At 40.7% G+C, this 21,263-nt stretch overlaps 6 protein-coding genes across 6 annotated transcripts; 2 read left to right on the top strand and 4 right to left on the bottom strand. All coding sequences in view use genetic code 12, as the record gives it.

The window, feature by feature from the left end:
- Positions 1–1,505: 1,505 nt before the first annotated feature.
- Positions 1,506–3,594, top strand: RJT20DRAFT_57517 (allantoate permease family MFS transporter). The gene has a single exon (XM_064920784.1). It carries the CDS (start codon positions 1,646–1,648, stop codon positions 3,236–3,238), a length of 1,593 nt encoding a protein of 530 aa, XP_064772365.1. The 5' UTR covers positions 1,506–1,645; the 3' UTR covers positions 3,239–3,594.
- Positions 3,285–5,491, bottom strand: RJT20DRAFT_57540 (POT family-domain-containing protein). Its single transcript, XM_064920786.1, has one exon. The coding sequence runs from the start codon at positions 5,095–5,097 to the stop codon at positions 3,331–3,333; it is 1,767 nt and encodes a 588-aa protein (XP_064772364.1). The 5' UTR covers positions 5,098–5,491; the 3' UTR covers positions 3,285–3,330.
- PFK2 (6-phosphofructokinase subunit beta) lies at positions 4,690–8,247 on the bottom strand. The gene has a single exon (XM_064920783.1). It carries the CDS (start codon positions 8,023–8,025, stop codon positions 5,185–5,187), a length of 2,841 nt encoding a protein of 946 aa, XP_064772363.1. The 5' UTR covers positions 8,026–8,247; the 3' UTR covers positions 4,690–5,184.
- Positions 8,248–10,851: 2,604 nt separating this feature from the next.
- On the top strand, positions 10,852–12,033 carry TOM40 (Tom40p; the record flags this gene model as incomplete). Its single annotated transcript, XM_064921750.1, has 1 exon — positions 10,852–12,033. One exon carries the CDS (start codon positions 10,852–10,854, stop codon positions 12,031–12,033), a length of 1,182 nt encoding a protein of 393 aa, XP_064772362.1.
- A 247-nt stretch (positions 12,034–12,280) lies between these two features.
- On the bottom strand, positions 12,281–15,643 carry RJT20DRAFT_57499 (uncharacterized protein). Its single transcript, XM_064920782.1, has one exon. It carries the CDS (start codon positions 15,447–15,449, stop codon positions 12,666–12,668), a length of 2,784 nt encoding a protein of 927 aa, XP_064772361.1. The 5' UTR covers positions 15,450–15,643; the 3' UTR covers positions 12,281–12,665.
- Positions 15,644–17,690: 2,047 nt separating this feature from the next.
- RJT20DRAFT_57488 (putative rhomboid protease) lies at positions 17,691–19,198 on the bottom strand. The gene has a single exon (XM_064920780.1). The coding sequence runs from the start codon at positions 18,838–18,840 to the stop codon at positions 17,992–17,994; it is 849 nt and encodes a 282-aa protein (XP_064772360.1). The 5' UTR covers positions 18,841–19,198; the 3' UTR covers positions 17,691–17,991.
- Positions 19,199–21,263: the final 2,065 nt, after the last annotated feature.

Here is a 21,263-nt window from a genome sequence, read left to right as displayed (position 1 = left end):
GGTAGTGGAGGTTGTGTTCTGATACCGAGTGAGGCAGTATTATAGTCGTAGTCGTAGTCGTATTCGTAGTCTTTTCAGAGATCATAGGCAATTTCTTTATTAGCTTGTTAAGAGTTTGAATTGCTTGGGGAACAAATGTTATAAGTACGCATTGCTGGTTCTGCGGGTGCTGCTGCTGCTGCTTCTGCTGCTGTAAGTAATACATGTTGGAGGTGGTACAAGACCCTTCGGTTTTCTACTCAGGATAAGAAATGTAGTTTTAGTCTTCATTGTAATAAAATGATCTGATTTGCAGTAAAGCGGATTCAACCATCGGCTTCGGAGTCAACGCAAGTTTTCTACACTTCCTCTTCAACACTATTAACACCACACTTCGGAAAGAACGGTAGTTAACGCAAATTTTGCACACCAGCAACTCGTACGACTTGTCCAAATGCTGTTACATTGGCACGCAGATGTGATAATAATGTGTCATTATTGCGTATCACTAGCGCCTAGGAGTAATTAGTGTAAAAAATAAGCCTCCCTAATTTCTTGATTAATTTATGACCACTGCAGAACCGCCTATACATAAATGGAGCCTCTAGAGTACGCCGCTCCACAATTTATTGTACATGTGCTAATACTAGTCTAAATTCCTTCAAGAAATGGTGTGGTTCTTGATATAATCAAGCAAACTCCCAAAAGATGCCCAATATTAACACCTTCTTTGTGGGCACCGTGTGCTCGTATCGACTATCAAACATCTTCCGCAGCTTTGATACCAAGTCCTCCAATGAAATAATACTTCCAACTTAAAAAGTCTTGGAAGTTGTTATCGGCCACAGTGCAGGTCAAATTCTACCTTTAATAATAACTCTGATGTCAATTTAAGTGTCTACACTTAGTACACATATGGTTCCTGGAGCTGGGCCACATATATCCGCCAACTAATGGGAAAGAGGAACAGAATTCCGCGCGTTTTTGCCGGGCTTAGTTGACTATTATCTTAGCGAGAAGTTCCTGCAGCACAAGAAATAATTGAAGAGATAGCCCTTCGGGAACGTGGAAAGACAAGAAAGTAGCACTTGTAGAGTTGTCCAGACTTCACAAGAAAACTTTTGGAGGGATTTGTTATCAGAGATAGAAAAGTTTCTACATTGGTTTGTTCCATTTTTTGCGTTCATATCCCGAATGGAACACCGATTGCATGGGGACGCTCTCCGTTGAATGGCAGGAGATACTTCAAGTGGTGAAGAGACACATAATCTTCTATTTCGCAGATGTAGTATGCGAGCAGGTTTAGGCGAATATGAAGGGCTAGTATCCGTGCATTGAAAAGCTTCGGCCCTGCGTCGGTGTCGGCCTTTTTGGACTCCCCAAACATTTGGGGGTGATAAGGCGCTAGCTGTTTGCCAGATAGCAAATCACCCTTTATAGGCCCGGGCTCATACTATACAGTGGAGTTGGAACATGGGAGCTCTCTTGTGGATGTTAACAATACTACATGGTAGGTCCTGTGGAGGCTGAATCCACAGTAATTTCCCGATTCATTAGAAGATAACGGAGTATGAAAATTTCACCATATTGTTGACAGCATATAACTACCAGTGATTCATGGAGTTGTGAAAAAAATGGGAACAGCTATATCAACTCCATCAAAATAATGTCTGATTCGTCGGTTAATAAGGACGAGAAAATCGTTTACAATGTGGTTTCTTTCACTGAGGAAACTCTTGGTAAAAGGGATAATGTGATTACTACTATCGTGTCCCCTCACACAGGAAAGGAAGTGAAAATTACTGGTGATGTTGATGAGGCCATGAAATTTGCTGTGGCACATGCTGGCCAAGACGTTGAGTTAACTGCCGCCAGAGACCGAAAATTACTTTGGAAAATTGATTTGTACTTGATGCCTGTTATATGTTTGTTGTACTGCTTTCAGTTCATGGACAAGCTTTCGAACTCATATGCCTCAATTCTTGGATTGCGGGCGGACTTAAATATGAGAGGCGATATGTATTCGTGGACAGGTTCTGCATTCTACCTTGGATACTTGGTATTTGAGTTTCCAGCCTCAAGATTGTTGCAGAGATTTCCGGTTGCGAAAACTGCTTCATGCTTTATCGTTTTGTGGGGTGCGATATTAATGCTCCATTCTGTGCCACAATATGCTGGTTTTATTGCATTAAGGACGATTTTAGGTATGCTTGAGAGTTCTGTAACTGTCCTGAACCTTATTATTACAGGTTGTTTTTACAGAAAGGAAGAAGTTTTCCTTAGGGTGGCCCTTTGGTTCTCCAGTAATGGTCTTGGAATTATCATTGGATCAGGCGCCATAGCATACAATTTGGTTCATGACCAAGAAAACTTCAGTATTGAACCATGGAAGTTAATATTCGTCATTACTGGATCTCTCACCATTGGTCTTGGAGTCTTATTCTTCTTCCATGTACCTGATACCCCCGCTGGAGCTTGGTGGCTAACAGAGGAAGACAAAATTATGGTCGTTGAGCGTATCAGAGCAAACCAGCAAGGATTTGGTAACAAGCACTTCAAGATTAAACAATTCAAGGAAGCTTTGCTTGATCACAGAACTTGGTTGATCTTCTCTTATGCATTGTTTTCCAATATTCCAAATGGTGGTCTTACTAACTTTGGTAGTATTTTAATGACAGAAGACTTCGGATTCACTCCGAAGCAGGCACTACTTATGCAAATACCCGAGGGTGTCATAGAATTTGTTGGATGTACATTTCTTGCGTTTTCAGCCAGTTATTTGGTCAAATCTAGAATGTTTTGGGCAACTTTTGGAACTTCCATTGCTGTCATCGGTGAATTTATGTTGGCCTTCTGTTCAAATAGCAAAGCTAGATTGGCAGGGCTCTACCTTAGCTTCCTCTTACCCATTGGTTTCATCTGTCTTTTGTCGGTTATCTCAAGTAATGTGGCTGGCCACACAAAGAAGGTGACTGTGAATGCCATCTACTTGATTGGATACTGTGTTGGTAATCTTATAGGACCGCAGACATTTTTGGCACAGGAGGCGCCCGGCTATAGAACAGCAAAAATCTGTATTGTATCCTTTGGAACAGTTTCCCTTGTATTTTTATTTGCTATATGGTATAGCTACTGGCAAGAGAATAAAATTAGAGACAGAAATGCTTCAAAGTCAGAAGAAGAGCTTGAAATGATTGAAAACCATGAGTTTGCTGACTTGACTGACAAAGAAAACCTTCTCTTCAGGTATGAATACTAGATTTAGTCCTCAAGATTATTATCAGATTTCATAAATGCATTAAAAACTGAGATCAATACGAATAAATATTAGTTCTAAATAAAAGTAATCATTTAAGCGAGACTCTTAATCGATTGGGAAAGGGAAGTAGTGGGCCTGAGAGCGGTTGCATCACCATTATATTCTTCTTCAGAAGCATATTCCAACTTGTTGAGCTCCTCTTCTTTATCATTGTAATGGTGAAAGCAGATCCAGAAAAGGCAACCTCCAAGGAAACAAGCTACAGACAAACCGGTGTAGGTCCATACCATTTTTGGATTTTTGGAAACAGATGATAAGGCAATACCAATAGCTGAACCAAAGGCATTGGTGACCAAGAAAAGTGAAGTAATGAACGATTTCATTGAGACTGGGGCTTTAGTGTAAGCATATTCCAAACCAGTGACTGAAGCAAGGATTTCAGAAAGGGCAATCAAAACATAAGCTGGAACTTGAACAGCGATGTGAATTTCGTTTGGAACAGTTCTGAATTCAGGAGCACAAGCCTTAGGAAATTCATAACATGGTCCAGCTTTGTAAATGTCCAGCTTTGTAAATGGGGGCTGAACGACAGCAGCATAAACCATAGCACTCGTAGCAAACATAAAACCAAAGAAGATCTTAGTAATAGCCTTGAATGGGGTGAACTTTCTAATGAATGGGTAAATGAACCTTTCACAGATAGGGATGAAAATTATGATGGAAATAGAGTTGATAGCCTGCAAAATATCGTTTGGCAACCCATGCAATTCCATCTGACCAGCCTGAGATACAAAATTGTTAACCATTTGACCATAAGTGACCCAGTATACTGGATAGTAGATAAACACTTTACATCCGTAAATGGCTCTCTTGACCTCCTCGACGAATTTGTCAGTCCATGGGTATTGTTTCTCTGGGTGATATGATGGCTTTGCAGCATCCAATTTGAAACCATTCTTCATTCCAATCCAAAGACACTGGAAGGTCTTATTAATAATTTTGTCGCTAACTGGTGTCTTCACGTATTGGTGTCTTCCAAGAATCAAAGCAGCAAGAGCAATGAAGAAGAAACAGAAAGGCAACAAGTAAGCAGCCCAGAAACCAACATGAGCCTCTAACTCAGTGGTTGCGATAACTGACATGGAACCAATGTTAATCATAAGGTAAAAGAACATGAAAACATTTTGAATAGTAATGTTAGGGTCCTGAACAACTCTTTCGCCAGACTTCAAAACCTTAATAATAGGCTTTGTCTTTGGAATTTGATCAGCAATCAAAGGGGAAACATTGGACTTGACACCACCAGTGGCAAGACCAATGATGATGATTGATGCAATATAACCACCAATGGCAGTGGTACGGGATGTGATAGCAGGAAGAGAGGTGATAAAAAGAATGAAAATACCTATGATATAGACGACACAAAAGACGAAAATGGTCTTGTACTTACCCCAGTAAATATCAGCAATCCAACCACCAAACACTGGAGTAACGTAACACCAGAACTGGAAGAAGTAAGATAAGGCAGTAGCACCAGATTGGTTCAAGGCTAAAATACCTGGAGGGGAGTCTTTTGGAGAGTTTTGCATGTAGTTTTGGAATGGAGCGGATAAACCATAGTAGGAGAATCTTTCGGCCAATTCGACAATAGCTACTAACCAACAGGAGATAGGAATTCTCTCAGAGACATGTCTCAAGGTTTTCATTTCCTCCTCGGTTGGAGTTCTGCCTTCATCTTGTTCTTCTGCATTAGTGGAGGCACTGAGGAATTCGTTTTCGTTATCAGAGACCTTTTGGTCAAGCTTTTCAGTTGACACTAATTCAGCATCGTACACTTCTGGGGCTTTCTCGGTAGACATTTTCGCTTGATTCGTGTATTACAAGAAAAAATTCGAATAGACAATAAAAAGATACAAGTCTAAAAAGCTTGGAATGTGCATGTTTAATCATGCTGGGGCTCTGGTGATTCTGGATCTACCGACCAATTGGTCGGCAACGTCTCTTGTCTTTGCCCAGTGAATCTTTTTGGGCATTCTCTTGCCAATCTCGGTCTCAAAATCGTACAATTGTCTAATGGACTTGAAACGCATCTTAGACGACTTGATACCTAATACGGCAGCAGTGGCAGTCAATTTCTTGTCATCTGGGAAGTCCATTGCGTATTTGTAGTCATATAACACATCAGATGACTCTTCCACAAATTGGACAGCCTTAATGGCAAATCTAGCAGCTCTAGTTCTATCAATAGGAGATGGCAAACCACCTTGTTGAACGTGTCCTGGGATAGCGGTCTTGGTGTCAAATTCACCATTGGACTCTTCTTTCATGATATCAGCAAGAACTTGAGTGGTCAATACCTTGGAGGCGTTGGTACTCTTCAAGATCAACTTACCGGACTTGGCCAAGCCTCTGTCAACTGCGAATGACTCCTTAAGAGACTTGATGTCCATCTCTAATTGGTCCAATGCAATGCCCTCTTCAGGAACATATGAAGCTTGTGCTCCACTGATGAGAGAAGCGTACGTGGCAATGTAACCAGAGTTACCACCCTGGACTTCAATGACGAAGGTACGGTCTCTAGTAGCAGCAGCCGATTGCTTGACAACATCACAGTAAGCCATTAATGAATTCAAACAAGTGTCAGCACCTAAGGAGTACTCAGTACCTGGAACATTGTTGGAGATAGTGGCAGGAATCAAAACCATTGGAATTCTGAAAGCTGGGTACATGGCTCTAGCCTTCTCTAATTGATCTAATGATACGAAACCTTCGAAACCACCAACAATGACCAAACCATCAAATTGATACTTTTCGAAGTAGTGTGCAATCATACCAATATCAGTTTCTTCTGGAGTTTGCCTGTTTGTACCGATTTCGGAACCACCAACCGAATTCCAGCCTTCAACTTCCAACCAGTCCATCAGTCTAACTGACTCGTGTCTAGATAAACCAGCGAAACCGTTGTGAATGGCGTATGGGGTGTGTCCTCTGGACATACAGTACGTGGCAAAAGAGTATACAGCACTGTTCATACCACCAGCTGGAGCACCGATATTGATAATGGCAATACGCTTTCTCTTTTCTTTTGGTAAAGTTGGCTCGTTGTGATTGGCGGAGTTCATAGCCATAAAGTTGGCTAAGTGTTCAAGGAACTCAGAGTCTCTCAAAGACATGGCTTTTTCGAAGTCTTTGCTTTCAATGGCAGCTGCAACGGATTTTGTGATTTTGACGGCGTCCACTAATGGCTTTCTTACAATCTTGTTTTCATCAATAGCAATCAATGGAGATGGAGTGTCTGGAGTGACTTCCAAAACTGCCTTAACGGCTTCGACACCTTGCATGGTAGCAATGATACGATCATAAGCGACAGCGGTACCACCTCTTTGAACATGACCCAAGGTAGTGACTCTAGTGTCCAAACCAAGTCTCTCAACTAAGACATCCTTGACTTGGTTGGCTGAAATGTGCTCTAAGTCGCTGGTAATAGCACCTTCTGCAACAATGACAATGGTCTTTCTCTTACCTTCAGCTCTATGCTTGCCTACGATGGAACACATCTGGTCTTGCCAGCCTCTAGAAGAAGAAGGCTTCTCTGGAATCAAAATATAATCAGCTGATGTGGCAATACCAGCCATAAGAGCCAACCAACCACAGTGTCTTCCCATGACTTCAACGACGAAGGCTCTGGAATGAGAGTTGGCGGTGGCATCAATGTAGTCAATGGCCTTACAGATTCTGTCCAATGAAGAGTAGGCACCAATAGTGGCATCGGTTGTGGCCATATCGTTATCAATAGATCCGACAGTACCACAAATGTTCAAGTGTTTGTAGGTTTCGTGTTGTTCTGCGGTAATTTGGTTGGTGTCCCTCAATTCTTTGATCAAAGAAGGCCATTCAGCTCTGAACAAGTCAGCACCTGTCAAGGAACCATCACCACCACATACAATCAAGGCGTCGATACCAGCTTCAATTAAATGTTTACATCCCTTAAGTCTACCTGCTCTTTCTCTGAAATCCTTACATCTAGCAGTACCGATATTGGTACCACCTTCGGATAAAAAGCCTCTAACGGAATGCCAAGTCATCTCCTTGATGTACTCGGGTCCTCCTCTGACCAAACCTTCGTATCCTTCCATAATAGCAAATGCTTTACAACCTCTGAAGATTGCTGCTCTAACCACAGCTCTAACATTGGCATTCATACCGGGAGCATCACCTCCTGAGGTCATAACGGCGATATTTCTACGGGTCTTGACTCCCTCATCTTGTTTGGAGAAATGGGAATTGCTGGCAGACATCATTACGGAATCGGCAACCATCAGACTCATCTTTTCTACTGGAGGAACCACGGTCATAGGGTTTCCTCCAGAATTGAATCCGACAACGGTACCCAATGGGTCAAGGGTATAAACCTCGTTGGGGAATAACTCATTGGGGTTGATTTGGATCGGTTGGTTGAATGCTTGAAGCGTTCCGATGAGCTGGTTCAAGTTCAGGGACTTGATAACAAGTGAACTTTCCTTGGTTCTCCAGTCATGGATGTTCAATTGCTCAAGGAACAGCGCCTTTTTGGCTTGAATCTGGTCTTCTGTCAACCCCTTCTTGGAGAGAACCAATTTCACGGTAAGAATGTTATCCTGGTTGGACAAGTAGACGCCGTTGTCGGTTTCCGAATGGAGTGATAATCCTAGCACATTGGTATAGAAATTGATGGCCTGGTTGATCAAATCACGGGTTGCGCCGAAGACAGTGAAGCATGAAGAGCCATTGACGACTGGGAAGGCCATTGTCGGTGATTTTCTGGCTTTTTCGGGGATGTGGCCTAGCTGTAGCTCAACCTACAAGGAAAAGACAAGTGATCAATGGCGATAAAAACGGCTGGTGGTGGAGATTAATGAGCTTTCGCGGTGCGTAGGGAGACACGGCGAGGAGACAGCGGGAGGTTAGCGATGGCGAGGGGGAAGAACGTAAGGGTTTCTCGGTAAGTGAAAAATTGGATTAGGAGAGAGTGGGAGAAAGAGATAGGGGATCCAATCGTTTTCAAATGAAGATGACAGTTGGGCTGTAACTTTATATGAATATTTGGGTTATTCCAAGTTATTTGAGCCCGATAGAGACCGGTTTCGAGGTATTTTTCATGGTTATAAATGGGGGTCTATGGAGTCTATGTACTCTGCTACATGGAAGTCACCACCTGATGAGCCCGCTGAGCCTGATGAGCCTGATGAGCCTAATGGGCCTGATGAGCGTGAGAGTCTCGGTAAAAAACATCGGACTCACGTGAGTGGCAGGGAGAAAAATGAGCAGAACGACGGAAAATTACCGACGCCGGCAGTGGGTGTGGTGTGTGGTGGTACGGAAGAGAGTTGTGCGAAGCCATCATCAGATATTCATGGGGAGGGCCAGCTATCTGAAGATGGTGGTGGAGAATGGGATTGAGAGGAGAGGTGGAGTAGATGTGAAAAGAGATGTGAAATGGAGATGTGAAATGGAGATGTGAAATGAAGATGTGAAATGGAGAGGTGGAGGAGATATTCATATTGATATTCACCATCACATTTTACATTCGTACATACATCCATATATACTTGGAATCGATAATTCTTCAATTGAAAAATCCCACGATCAACGGAACTAAAAAAATGCCAGATTAAGTGAATATGAATACTTATCTTCCCTAAGTTACCTAATAAATTCCATCTGTCTCTAATTATTTGTCTCTAATTATTTTTTTATACTATAATTAATATGCTTTGTTTGTATTAGTTATTTATATTGTAACCGATCTCTTTCACAGCAATTGCCGAAATCACATAGTGCAGTCAAAATTAGCAATAAAGTATAATAGATAACAACACAATAGACAACTTTTTATTGTATAATATACATGCACGCTCCACTAATCATTCTCATTCAATCTTAAAGATCTACTTAGTCAACAGAACTTGTTCATTATCAAATCTCCGCTCATCAGCTCTCTTGGCCTCAAATATCTTCGCTTTACCTCTTCATCTCACTCTCTTCACTCTTCCATCACTTCTTCCTTTACCGCAGCGGCCTCGGCACGAGAATCTCGGAGTTGACGGGCTCCGAGAAGAACAAAATTGAGATTTCTTTGAGGAAGTTATGACGTCACATGACTCAGCCAGTGGCTCAGTTGGAGTAAACTTATAATTATGGCCGGATGAAGAATTGAGAACCGTTAGATCAACAATCCGGTGAAAAATTTCTGGCGTTTTGCGACGTGCCGACCAGTTTGCTGCCGACGACCTATCGAGTCCCGGGCTGCACAACAAAAACAAAGCAATGACGGACTAAACGGTGAAGGTTCCTGGTGGTTGGTTTTTACATAGACAGCTTAAAACTATCTGATATGCATCATTGACGCAGTAACAAACAAATAAATGTCACGTGACTATATTGAATACTTTTGGAATCACTTTAACGTACATTCCAGGAATTGCAACGAAAAATTGCTTTGCATTCAGTAATATAAGGGGTGGTATTTGCATATTACTACAATCTAGAGTCATCTTGAGCTACGTTTCATAAAATTGAAACACCCGTAAAACTGGTGATATAAGTGCCTGCATATATACAAGCGGATTGGATTGGCGACACGAGACATTTTAGTTACCTCTCCAATGAATAAATGTCGTTCTTATTAATGGCTGTGAAAAACATGGTTTGAGAGATTCTCTTCTATCAGGTTGCCGTCCTTATGGTGCTTTCAGTTTAAATACGACTTTGGCAGGTGGCCCTATCATGGAGTTCACCCTTTAAAGTTTGAAAGTAACATCAGCATAACAATCATACAAAATTGCGTCACATGACCCATTCCACTTCTACAGCCAACTACTAGATCAAACTATTACAATATGACAATGTAACACATATAATAGTGTTCAGTGTTCCCGGGCCCCGTCCTTGTGACCGCAGAACAGAATAGTACTTTTGATATTTTAAGAAGTTGCAAATACTGGAATAACTAATAATTTCACACTACTTATTAAAACTACCAATTCCACACTACTTATTTAAATGACGATTCCCCGGGCTTGAATGCCATAAGTCGCTACTCTCGCTTGTTCGCTAAGATACATGTATTTCTCATCAGCTCTTACCAACTCTTACCAACTATCACAAATTCTTGCAAGCACTTACTAACTCAATGACTCTCATTACTTGCATTACTCTTATGAATCTCATTACCTCTCATAGCTCTCAATTGATGTGAATGCTCTGTCGTTACTCTCGCTACTATCACTTCTCGCATTCCTCGCACTTCATTACTCTCACTAACTTCACTCTCACTCACTCTCACTCTCACTCTCACTAACTCTCACTCTCACACTCCTCCCTCCTCTCAATTCTCATATTTACGCACTCTCCACGTCAAACCCACCACTATACCCTCACTCCTCTCACCCACTCCACCACTAAACCTCCCCACGACACACCCTCCCCCTCGGTAATTCTCAGTCCCAGCAATCAAATTTTTCCAACCAACCAAATTTTTCACGCTTCGACGGTTGTCAAAATCATGTCTTCACCTGTTGTATCAGTCAAAAAGGCGTCCTTTTCTTAGCAACCATCCGGCTCTAGTCCCCACAATGTCCCAAGACCATTCAGCCCCCGCCGTCACCCCAATTGCATTGGGCGATTTGTCCAAATTGACCGTGCCTACGTTGCCTTCTCTCACCACCGACGCTCCAAAGGCAAACGGTTTATGGTCGTCAAACCCAGTGTTCTCATACTTAAACGACGTCTACATCACCATCGGTGAACACCGCAAGTCCTTGGGCTTAACCAACCCAGGAACCATCGAAAACTTGTCCAAAGAAGTCACTCGTGATGTGTTCCTTAACCAGTACTTTTTCTCTGGTTTAAGAGCTGACTTGAACAAGGCCTTCTCCATGGCGCCAGCATTCCAAACCTCCCACACTTTGTCCATCGGATCCAACGTGTTACCAGCATACGCCTTTTCTGCCCTTTACGCCACCGACGACTACTTTGTCCAGGGTAACATCGACAACGACTTGTCGTTCTCGGGAAGAATCAACTACGGTTGGGACAAGCACAACATCTCCAAGGTCACCTTGCAATTGGCCAATGGTCAACCTTCTATGGTCCAATTGGAACAAGATTACCAAGCTTCTGACTTCTCCATCAACTTAAAGACCTTGAACCCATCTCTTTTATACGGTGGTTTCAGTGGTGTTGCTGTAGGTTCGTTATTGCAATCTTTGACTCCAAAGCTCGCTGTTGGTTTGGAAGCCATGTACTCCAAGCAAGCCGGCCCATCTCCACCAGAATCTGCTGTTTCCTACGTTGGTCGTTACAACGCCGGAAACTGGATCGCTACCGCACAAGTCCAGGCTCAAGGTGCTTTCATTGCTTCCTTCTGGAGAAAAGTCTCTGAAAAAGTCGAGGCTGGTATAGAAACCCAGATTGCTGCCAGCTTCAAACAAGTCACCGACCCATTGATGGGTACCCCAATCGGATTCGAGCCAGTTTTCGAGGGTCAAACCACCATTGGTGCCAAGTACGAGTACCGTTCTGCTGTTTTCAGAGGTCAATTGGACACTGCCGGTAGAGTGAGTGCCTTCTTAGAAAAGAGAGTGTTGCCAACTGTTTCTTTGTTGTTCTCCGGTGAAATCGACCACTTCAAGCAAACCTCCAAGTTAGGTTTAGGTTTGCAATTCGAATCCGCTGGTAACGAGCAATTGTTGATGATGCAACAGGGTTTGATCGACGCCAACGGTAACCCAGTTCCTGGTGCCCCACAATTATAAGTGGACATCGTGTAAAATTCATTGAAATCAGTATGGTTTAAAGTATGCTATACTGATGAATTCCATGACGAAATGTGATATGGTTTGGTCAAACCACACAAGACCGTAGTTCTGTTCGCTTATGTTCTGATATCGATACACAGACTAGTCGAACGTATACGTTGTAATAGGTACATGTGTCAAATTTCGTCCCTCCACCACGCAGCCTATCATTAACAAAATTGATGCTAAAAATTCATGATACTTAATGATTTTGTTTATGAGAAAACTATGTAAATGCAGCACTTCTCTTTGTATATATTATTACTATTATTATTATATTTTTCTTAGTATTTCTTCTTTTGTTGTACGGGATAACTTATAATACATTTAGAACCCAGAACCGAACCCAGAACGGATGTAATTTGTAGAATAGCCCAAATCGACAATTAAAAGAGCCAGCTTCAACTACATCTTCAACGTCTGGGTTTTTGATACATAGTGCTATATTGTTCTACCATGAACTAATCTAGTGTACAGAGAGTATCGCCGGTAAACAATACTCCCAGGAACTGAACCAAATAAATATAATAAATAATTTTTTTAATAAATAGAGGACGTATCTTCCGACGTTCTTGAATCATAATACAATTTTACCAACCGAATAACCTGGATGCAAAACTACTGCTCTTTGGAGGAGGGTTTCCTCTCACTTCTCGTAAGTCATTAGCCTTTGAAGCTGCTGTGATCGGTCTCCTTGTGGAGCTGATGAGATTGTAGATCTCGTTCGAATCCAACTTCAAATCTCCAGATCGCTTAGAGTTGGGTTCCCTGGCAGAACTGAAATTTCTTTCACTCTTTACACTCGTAGCATAGCTGCTCTTTCGTGAAAGACTATTGGAACCTCTATTGGAACCAGCAATGCTGCTGTTAGTGAAGTCTGATCTCACGTGTGCAGTTATGGTAGGAAGCTTGTGTGACTTTGAAGATCTAGTATCGTCATCATAATGCTTCAAACTCCTCTGTGTGATAGATTTATAGATGTTTTTATAGGTGTTATTGAGATCCACACTTTGAGCACTGTTTAAGCTGTAATTGGATCTAGACTTCAAAATTCGATTGGGGTTGCTGTTGAAATCCATGTTTGGCTCCATCCAGTTACTCTCTGCAGCATACAACTCACTACGAGATGATCTTCTCGATCTGGTAGCTCCAGGACGATCATTGTGTACCCTGTTATAGGCGCTCAACGAAGTAGTAGGGAAGTCCTCAAGATCTCCTTCCTGGGTCATTCCATGTGAAGATTTGTCGTCATTATCGATATGACCAGGGAAATAGCTGCCACGTGAATAATTGGGCAACTTAGACAATGACGCCGATATGATAGAAGGTTGTCTACTAGCTGGTCTAGATCTCGTTACAGATTTCGTATATGTAATGTTCTCCTCATACTCATCAAGCAACGAGTCCATTGAGGAATCAGACTTCTCATCACTTTCTTTTATTAGACTTGGTGACAGATACGGATTAGCATTATAGTGATTGTTATGATTAGTTCGTTTTGGTTTAGGCTGATGGAGAACACTCCTATGGATATCCTTCTTGTTGAAAGATGCCAAATCAGCTCCTTGAGTCTTATAAAAACCTCTTCCATTGTGGTTGCTTTTCAAGCTGATGTTGCCAATACTTGTGCTCGTATGGATATTGCTACTTGCAACGCCCGGTTTGTTGTTATTTGATACAATTGCAGTAGGAACAATAGTAGTCTTGCTATTCAAGTCGAGACAAGCCACTGAAGTTGATATCGATTGCATCGATGCCTTTTTGGTCAATAAATAGAAAGGGTCGATGTTCTTGGTCGGGCTCACGGCAAAATCAATGGAATTAGAAGCATTCCCATGTGGCGGAGGAGAAATTGGAGCTGATGGTGGAGAATCGGGAATGATAGTGGAGATAGTGGGGAAGTTGTAATTAGTGTGTGGTAGTGATTGGGTATTGTTAGCTCCGACTTGGTTGGTATTCAAAGCAGGTATGCTCAGGTTTGTTGTATTGTTGCTGTTATAATTGGAGTCGGACTCATCTATGATTGAGAGTGCGTGTAGTTCATCAGGTCGTTCATTGATGCTGTTCGAGTATAGTTCACTGCCCAAACGGAGTTGAATGGCAGATACATCATTCAATTGGGCATCAGGGCTCCTTTCTCCTGATTGCCTTATATTATTGTCGAAGTATAGGTTTCTGTACTTTACCACTCGTTGGAAAGTATTTTCGATCACATCTATTACATTCAGCTCTTCGGTATTGATAAATATTTTCCAGTATCTCTCTGGGTTAACCAAGGGCAATATGAACTGGTTGAAACTAACCCTTAAGATCTTGAGTTTTGGCAATAATGGATAGATAAAACTAGGCCCACATGATAGATAATTGACATCTCCATTGTGGAGTTGGAAAATCTCGAAATCTCCATGTCCCAAGAGCCTTCCTGAAGAATTCAGGTTCTTTTCAGATAATTGTTCATCCACCACGAGGATTTTTGCTGATTTGTACTTGAACAACGTAACTCTATCCTCCAAATTTAAGTTGGAGCTGGGTATTGACTTATCTGGGTTCTTCTCTGTTGTGTTGGCTTGTGAAGTTGGGCTTCTTTTGAGGTTTTCTTTGGCTTCTGCTATTTGCGATGTTTGTGCCAGAAACTCGCCGCTCTTTCTGTATCTCATTATAGCTTGTTTACGGGGGGATACGTAGGTTGAATGGAAGCCTTCTGTGGGCTTAACTCTGAGAGGTGGCTGAAGGGTATTTTGTGGTTGTGGCTGTGATCCCAAGTTATTGGAGTTCTCACTGATATTATTATTATTATTATTACTATTGTTATTGTTTTCGTAGTCATGATCGAGATTATCAGTATCAAAGTTATTCGATATTTGATTCGGTGTAATTACATTGGAGTAACTGTTGATATTGTTATTACTCTCTGGTGTTCTTAAGTTTGACGTCTTCGTTCTGTTGTTGTAGTTGTTGTTATTGGTTTCTCTCAATGAGGGGAATGACTGGAGATCTCCGATAGTTATAGTATTGCCAGAATCACCTACAACAGTGTCGTTTTTTAAGTTGGTGATAGTTCCATTGGGTTCTTCAGGGCTTGTTTCCCCTGTTGCATCATCAGGATTTGTGGATTTGTGGTTAACTCGTAAGGTTTTGTTCTTGTACTTTCCTCGGCGTTTCTTTCTCTTTGCCAGAGACGATAGTACGGGTGGTTTCCCCGAGTTTTCGGTATTCTTTTGGGGAGAAACTTCGTTGTGTGTCACGTCGGGACCTTTTCTACTCGCTGGAGCCGTCAGAAGCCCGAAATCAGGCCCATTTCTGCCACTGGTGACCCCGTTGCACCGCATTTCACGGTTGTTGTCCTGTGATAACAGAGGAGCCTCGAGTGCCATTATGAGACCACGCTGAATTCCGGTGGAGATTCCCGTGGGCAGACTTGCCGAAGTGGATTTGAGGGCGGTGGTTACTCTTGTTCACGGCGCCAATTGGTGATATCCACAGCAGTAACACCGTAAGTTGGAAACAACCGCTGAATGGTTTCACTGGTCCAATCACTCCACAAAATCCGTTCCACGAATTACGGCGAGAGTCTGATTTTTTCTCGTGCGACGGGAGGGAGGAAGGAGGAAGTGGGAGGAAATGTAAGGACAGTGAGAGGAGACTTGGGGAGATTTGGGGAAATTTGGGAACATTTGAGGGAATGTAAGGAGGAAAGTCTCGGTAGAAAACAGGGGAATAGGTGCGGGCCAGGGGTAAATGTGCGGTGAATGTGAGGTAAATTAGAGGGAAATGAGGGTAAATGTGCAGTAAGTTTTGTCGGTAGGGGACGGTGGAGGGTTTGTACCGCGGGTCAATTGTGGGGTTGAGGTGGTAGCGATTTTGAGTGGGAGGGTAGTTGAAGCTATGACTGTTAGGACAAGTATAAGTGTATATAGTATGTATGTATAAGTGTATATAGTATGTATGTATGTATGTATGTATGTACACATGTATACATCCATGTTTGTATATATGTATGTATTTATGGATATAAGTAAGTATGTCTATATGTATGTTTGTATATATGGATATATGTGAAATGCTATTAGTTATGTTTATGTGTAGTTAAATAAATAAATGTATATATATATTATATGTATATATTATATGTATGTATGTATGTATATATGTATATATGTATATATGTATTAACATAAAATCTATGTATGTATAGTTAAATTAATTTCTAAATGTCTAAATGTATATATGTATTACTTGTATGTTTGTATTATATGTATTTATGCATGCAAAATCTAATAAATGTATAAATGTATGATTATGTCTATATGAATACTATAAGTTATAAGTATATATAGTTCATATGTGTATCTATACAATGTCTATAGATTGTATATATAGTGGTTGACTGTAAATGTACTTAATATGTATAATTATATATGTAAAATGCTACGAATTATTTTTATGTGTAGAAAAATTTATATATGTATATAGGTATATTATAATGCTATAAATTTAATGTATACAGAGATTAGATAAAAGATTGGTGGTGATTCTGTTATTCTGCTGTTCTTCTTTTCTGATGTTAACATATGTTGATGTTACCGAGTTTTGACCTTTATAGGATGTTCCATTACAAATGGTGGAGTCGCTTTGTTCCCAGAACGTATGCTTTCGTTGTAAACGAACATTTTAGTTAGCGAGAATGTGAATATTTTATGGGGAAACGGAAGTGGAAAGTAGGTGAAATATATTGGTTCATGGATGTTTGTCTAGCGAGAGAAACAAAAAGGCTCAGATTTTACACAGCGAAACCGCGCGTACCACAGTATTCGTCGTAGATGATGGCTCTAACATTAGGGAGAATTATCAGTTACTGGGGAAGATAACTGTCTTGTCTAATTGAATGAATGAAGTTCTATATGGGGGGTATGAAAATATGAGATTTAGAGTGAATTCCCTTTTAGTCGGTATCCACGTTGGCGAAGACAATTGAAAGTTGTTAAATAATGAAATAATGCAAATTAAATTAATGAATTAATGCAAATATCAATTATGCAAAAAAATGAATAATCCAAATGATGAAATGATCAAAAAAATATATGTAAAAGTAGAAAGTACAACTCAAATGAAACCTACACTGTCTGCTGAGAAGAGGAACCCTTCACCCAAATACTATCCGGCTTTCACTGGCTCTGATAGTCTTTGGTTTTGGTGGCCTCACAGCATCTCTCGTTATCTCAGGGGACCCTTCACTATAAGAAATTTTTCACAGCCAAATTCTACTGAGGGTGGCTTTAGTAGCATAACTAGCATAGCAGCATGTTTTCTTTAGTAACGGCGGATACTCTTATGAGGGAGATGTTACTGAGTCGAACAAACAATTCAATAAACATGAAAGCTATATAATGTAGTATTTACGCATCGAACGATAGTATCTCCCCCCCTCTTCACCCCTGAATTTCCTTCTCTGGCCATCTTGGATCTCACCAGACTTAAATGGAATAAGCACAGTCCATTTCAGACGCCCTGCACGATCTTGCTTGGCTGTGAAAAGCAAAATGGGAATAGCTGCTAGTACATTGGTTGGTAACTTTACTCTATCTACTATAGTACAATAACGTTCATATAATCTAGGGGACTAAAGAACAAGCAAGAGCCAGGAAAACTCAACGAAGGCTAATCCATGATAAAAGGACTTGAAGGAGACCGAAAATAGACTCAGTAAGCATGAAATTGGGCGATCCAAGAGCTTTGGTTCCTCCATTGACGGATTATTTATATATATATCACGTCAAGAAACAAGCCCCATAATTCTTCCTCGACTCTGTCCTCGACTCCGCCCTCAAGTCTGAATGCTACTCTGTGAATAGTTAACTAACAAGTTTGCCCAATTTGCAACAAACTTCTCTTATTTTACTCTCGAAATTATTCCTTTTATGCTCCTAAAACATGGCCCTCGCCTCTGAAGGTGGCATCAGAACCATCTTCAGTGTTGACAGCAGTAGTGGCACTTTCGATATCTTCGCTCAAAATTGGGGTGTAACTGACACCTCTGGCATGGACAGCATCCTCTTCCTTGTAGTACACGACAATTCCATCCAACTTAGAGATAAGGAATCCGACCTTGCTCTCGATCCATAAAATGACCTTGGAAGGTGGGTATAACACCTTCAAGTAGTCCATTCCCAACAAGTATCCGGTTGTGAGACCGAACAAGTGGCCCCAGAAGGAGGATCCTGGGATAAGCAAAGCACATAAGAACAAGAACACCACTGGGGCGATTATGGTAGGAATACTGACTTCACGTCCTTCATTGCGATATAACACGAACTTTGGTTGGTTTTCGTGCTCCTTGTAGGCCAACCAGGCGAAAAAGGTGAAAGCGTAGCCCGACAATCCGACAACGTGACCTTGTGGGTAAAGAAAGATACCGACAAGACTGAACTGGATAGCAGCGACCACGGCGATAACGTTCAAAGTGATTCCAGTATACACGGTACCGTGGGTTCTTTCGAAGATGGCCATTGGGGTGAAAATGGACAAGATGTTCAAGAGCCAGTGGAAAAGCCCGATGTGGAACAAGGGGTAGAACGACACTCTGTTCAAGTCGAACTGGCCAATGGCGCCAGGATACAATGAGAACTTGTTGCTAAGGACAAACTGGGACGACACGTCGAGGAGGAGGAGGATGAATGTGAATAATGCCAAACCCACTGTCAAAGCAGGGTAGCTGTGAATAGCGGTTACGTCTAGATTCAACGATTGGGGTACTGAGAAGAGCATGATTGGGGTATTGATTATATGGGGTTTCTTGGTGTTTGATGTAGTCAACGGTTACTCGCGGTGATGAGATATCAGGGGGACTAATAGGGGGTTCCAAGGACTAATAGGGTCTAACAGGGTCTAACAGAAGAAACAATATTCGATTTTTTATTGTAACCCAACCAGATCCATCGACAAAAAAGAACGGCAGAAAGAAAGAACAGAGAAAGAAACAAAGAAAAACGTTCAATTTAACTAACCATACGCAAATCACAAAAAGTGAAAGTGAAAAGTGAAAAGTGAAAAGCTGGAAACTGAAAAAGTGGAAAAATCGAACACTAAAAAAAAAAAATAGACGCTGTGAAGAAATAAAAATAATAATAAGAATAATAAGAATAATAAGAATAATAATAAGACTAATAAAAAAAAGAACGAGAAGAAGAACTATAAAGAGAGGGACAAGAAGAGGAAAAGAGGTACAAGAAGAGGAAAAGAGGTACAAGAAGAGGGAAAAGGAAGACGAAGAAATACACACATGCAAAGTCGCACAGAAGAAGTACAAGTTACGTGAAAGTGATGTGTTGTTTTGTTGTTTTGTATTGTATTGTTTGGTGTTGTCGTAGGCGCGTGTGCGCGTGTATCGTATTTTGTGTGTGAACAAAGTATTTGTAGGTAGATGGTGTGTTATGTGTGGGTTGTGTGGTGTATTTGTATGTATAGTGAGTTTGTATGGTGTGTTTGTGGTTTATTTGTATGGTTAGATCAGATGGTGCTATGACTGTTGTGTAATTGTATATAGGTGTATGTGTATGTGTATGTGTATGTGTATGTGTATGTGTATGTGTATGTGTATGTGTATGTGTATAATGCATGCGTATAGTGTATTGGTATGTATAGTTTATTTGTATAATGTATTTGTATAGTGTATTTGTATAGGGTATTGTATATATAGTATATATTGTTTATATGGTATATACTGTAGAACTAGTCTATATTCTTTATATAATGTATATTGCAAGTGAAGTCTATTGTTAGTAGTGTATTTGTACAGATAGGTGATATTACAGTCAGATGGTAGAGTATATTTTAAGAGGTGTATATTGTGCAGAGTACATTGTATACTATATGCGTTGTATACTGTAGTATCTATGGTATATATAGCCAATTTGTATGTACAGAGTATATGGTATTCGCTGTATAGTATATTGTATGTCTTGTATAGCTGGGTAGTTGTATGTGTTGTAAATGGTATTTATATGTATCGCATATTGTATATTCTATGGTAGTTGTATGTGTTCCAAGTGCTGTGTTGTATTGTTAAATAAAGTAGAATAGTGGCCATTTATTTATCTTTTATACAACATATTGTATGCTGCAAGTGGTGTATTACATTGCTAGATAGAATATAGTAGTTGTATTTCATTTCTGTCTCTATTTGCATGATTAGCTAGACTATACAAGTTATAAGAGATGTACTTATAGACCTGAGCCACGACTTAAAGTCCTCTCTGATACAATTCGGTCAATCTTCTGTCTTCTAGGACTTCACATTGCATTGGCTGTTTTTGCAGCCTTTTGTTAGCTGCAGCTTTCTTAGCTGCAAAAGCGTTGATGGTCTAACACTTCCAATGATTTATAGTGTATGTCTATTCACATGTAATGTTCAAAATGTATTTGTATTTGCGTTTGTGGAACTCGAAACCTTCCTCTTAGTGTGTGTTTGTGAACTCCTTACTTCTCAACCAGAGTTGGCCAACATCTTAGTACAACTGATACTGCTGTTTAATCTAGCATACTAATGTTATCGTGTTATCATGTTATCGTCTTCCCATGGTACCATGTCTTGTGTCTATTTAGATCCGTGTAGTGTGTATTGCACAGTTATGTGCTATGTGTTAAGTACGGTGCTAAAACCATAATTACTCCTAAACCCGGTGAGTAGTGTGTAATCATTATGGACTGAGTATCATATCGTATGAGCATTTACTTATCAAGAGTGTATGAACAGTTATCGTAAGATCTGCTTCATATGTTATTGCGACCTGACATTGGACATTAATGGACATTGCCGTTCTTTATAGTATTTTCTATAAAAAATGTCTATTGTATTTCTATAATATTAACTACTGGCAATTATGGTATCTATAGGCTATTATATTAACTTTGGACAGTCAAACGTCTTAAATTGTGCCTAGACTATGGTTTGTGATAGAGTGTCTTATCGTTATTCGGGTATTATTCCCGTTCCTAAGTGCATTAGGAATATACTCGACAATGAAAGCCACTGTACCACCCCTTAAGGCATACTCTCTGATAAGTCGCTTTACCATCACAAACGCATGTATCGTATGAGTATGATTTTCTTAGCATTTTCTTCCTACCACGTAAGTTGAGCCAAGAGTATTTTACGTCACCTCAGACGACGATACGCTAGCCTTTTGTTA

The sequence above is a fragment of the Scheffersomyces xylosifermentans genome (genome assembly GCF_036884685.1).
Source record: "Scheffersomyces xylosifermentans strain CBS 12540 chromosome Unknown RJT20scaffold_7, whole genome shotgun sequence".
Lineage (NCBI taxonomy): Eukaryota > Fungi > Ascomycota > Pichiomycetes > Serinales > Debaryomycetaceae > Scheffersomyces > Scheffersomyces xylosifermentans.
Note: the sequence above shows the minus strand (reverse complement) of the source record. Positions and strands in the feature narration are given on the sequence as shown.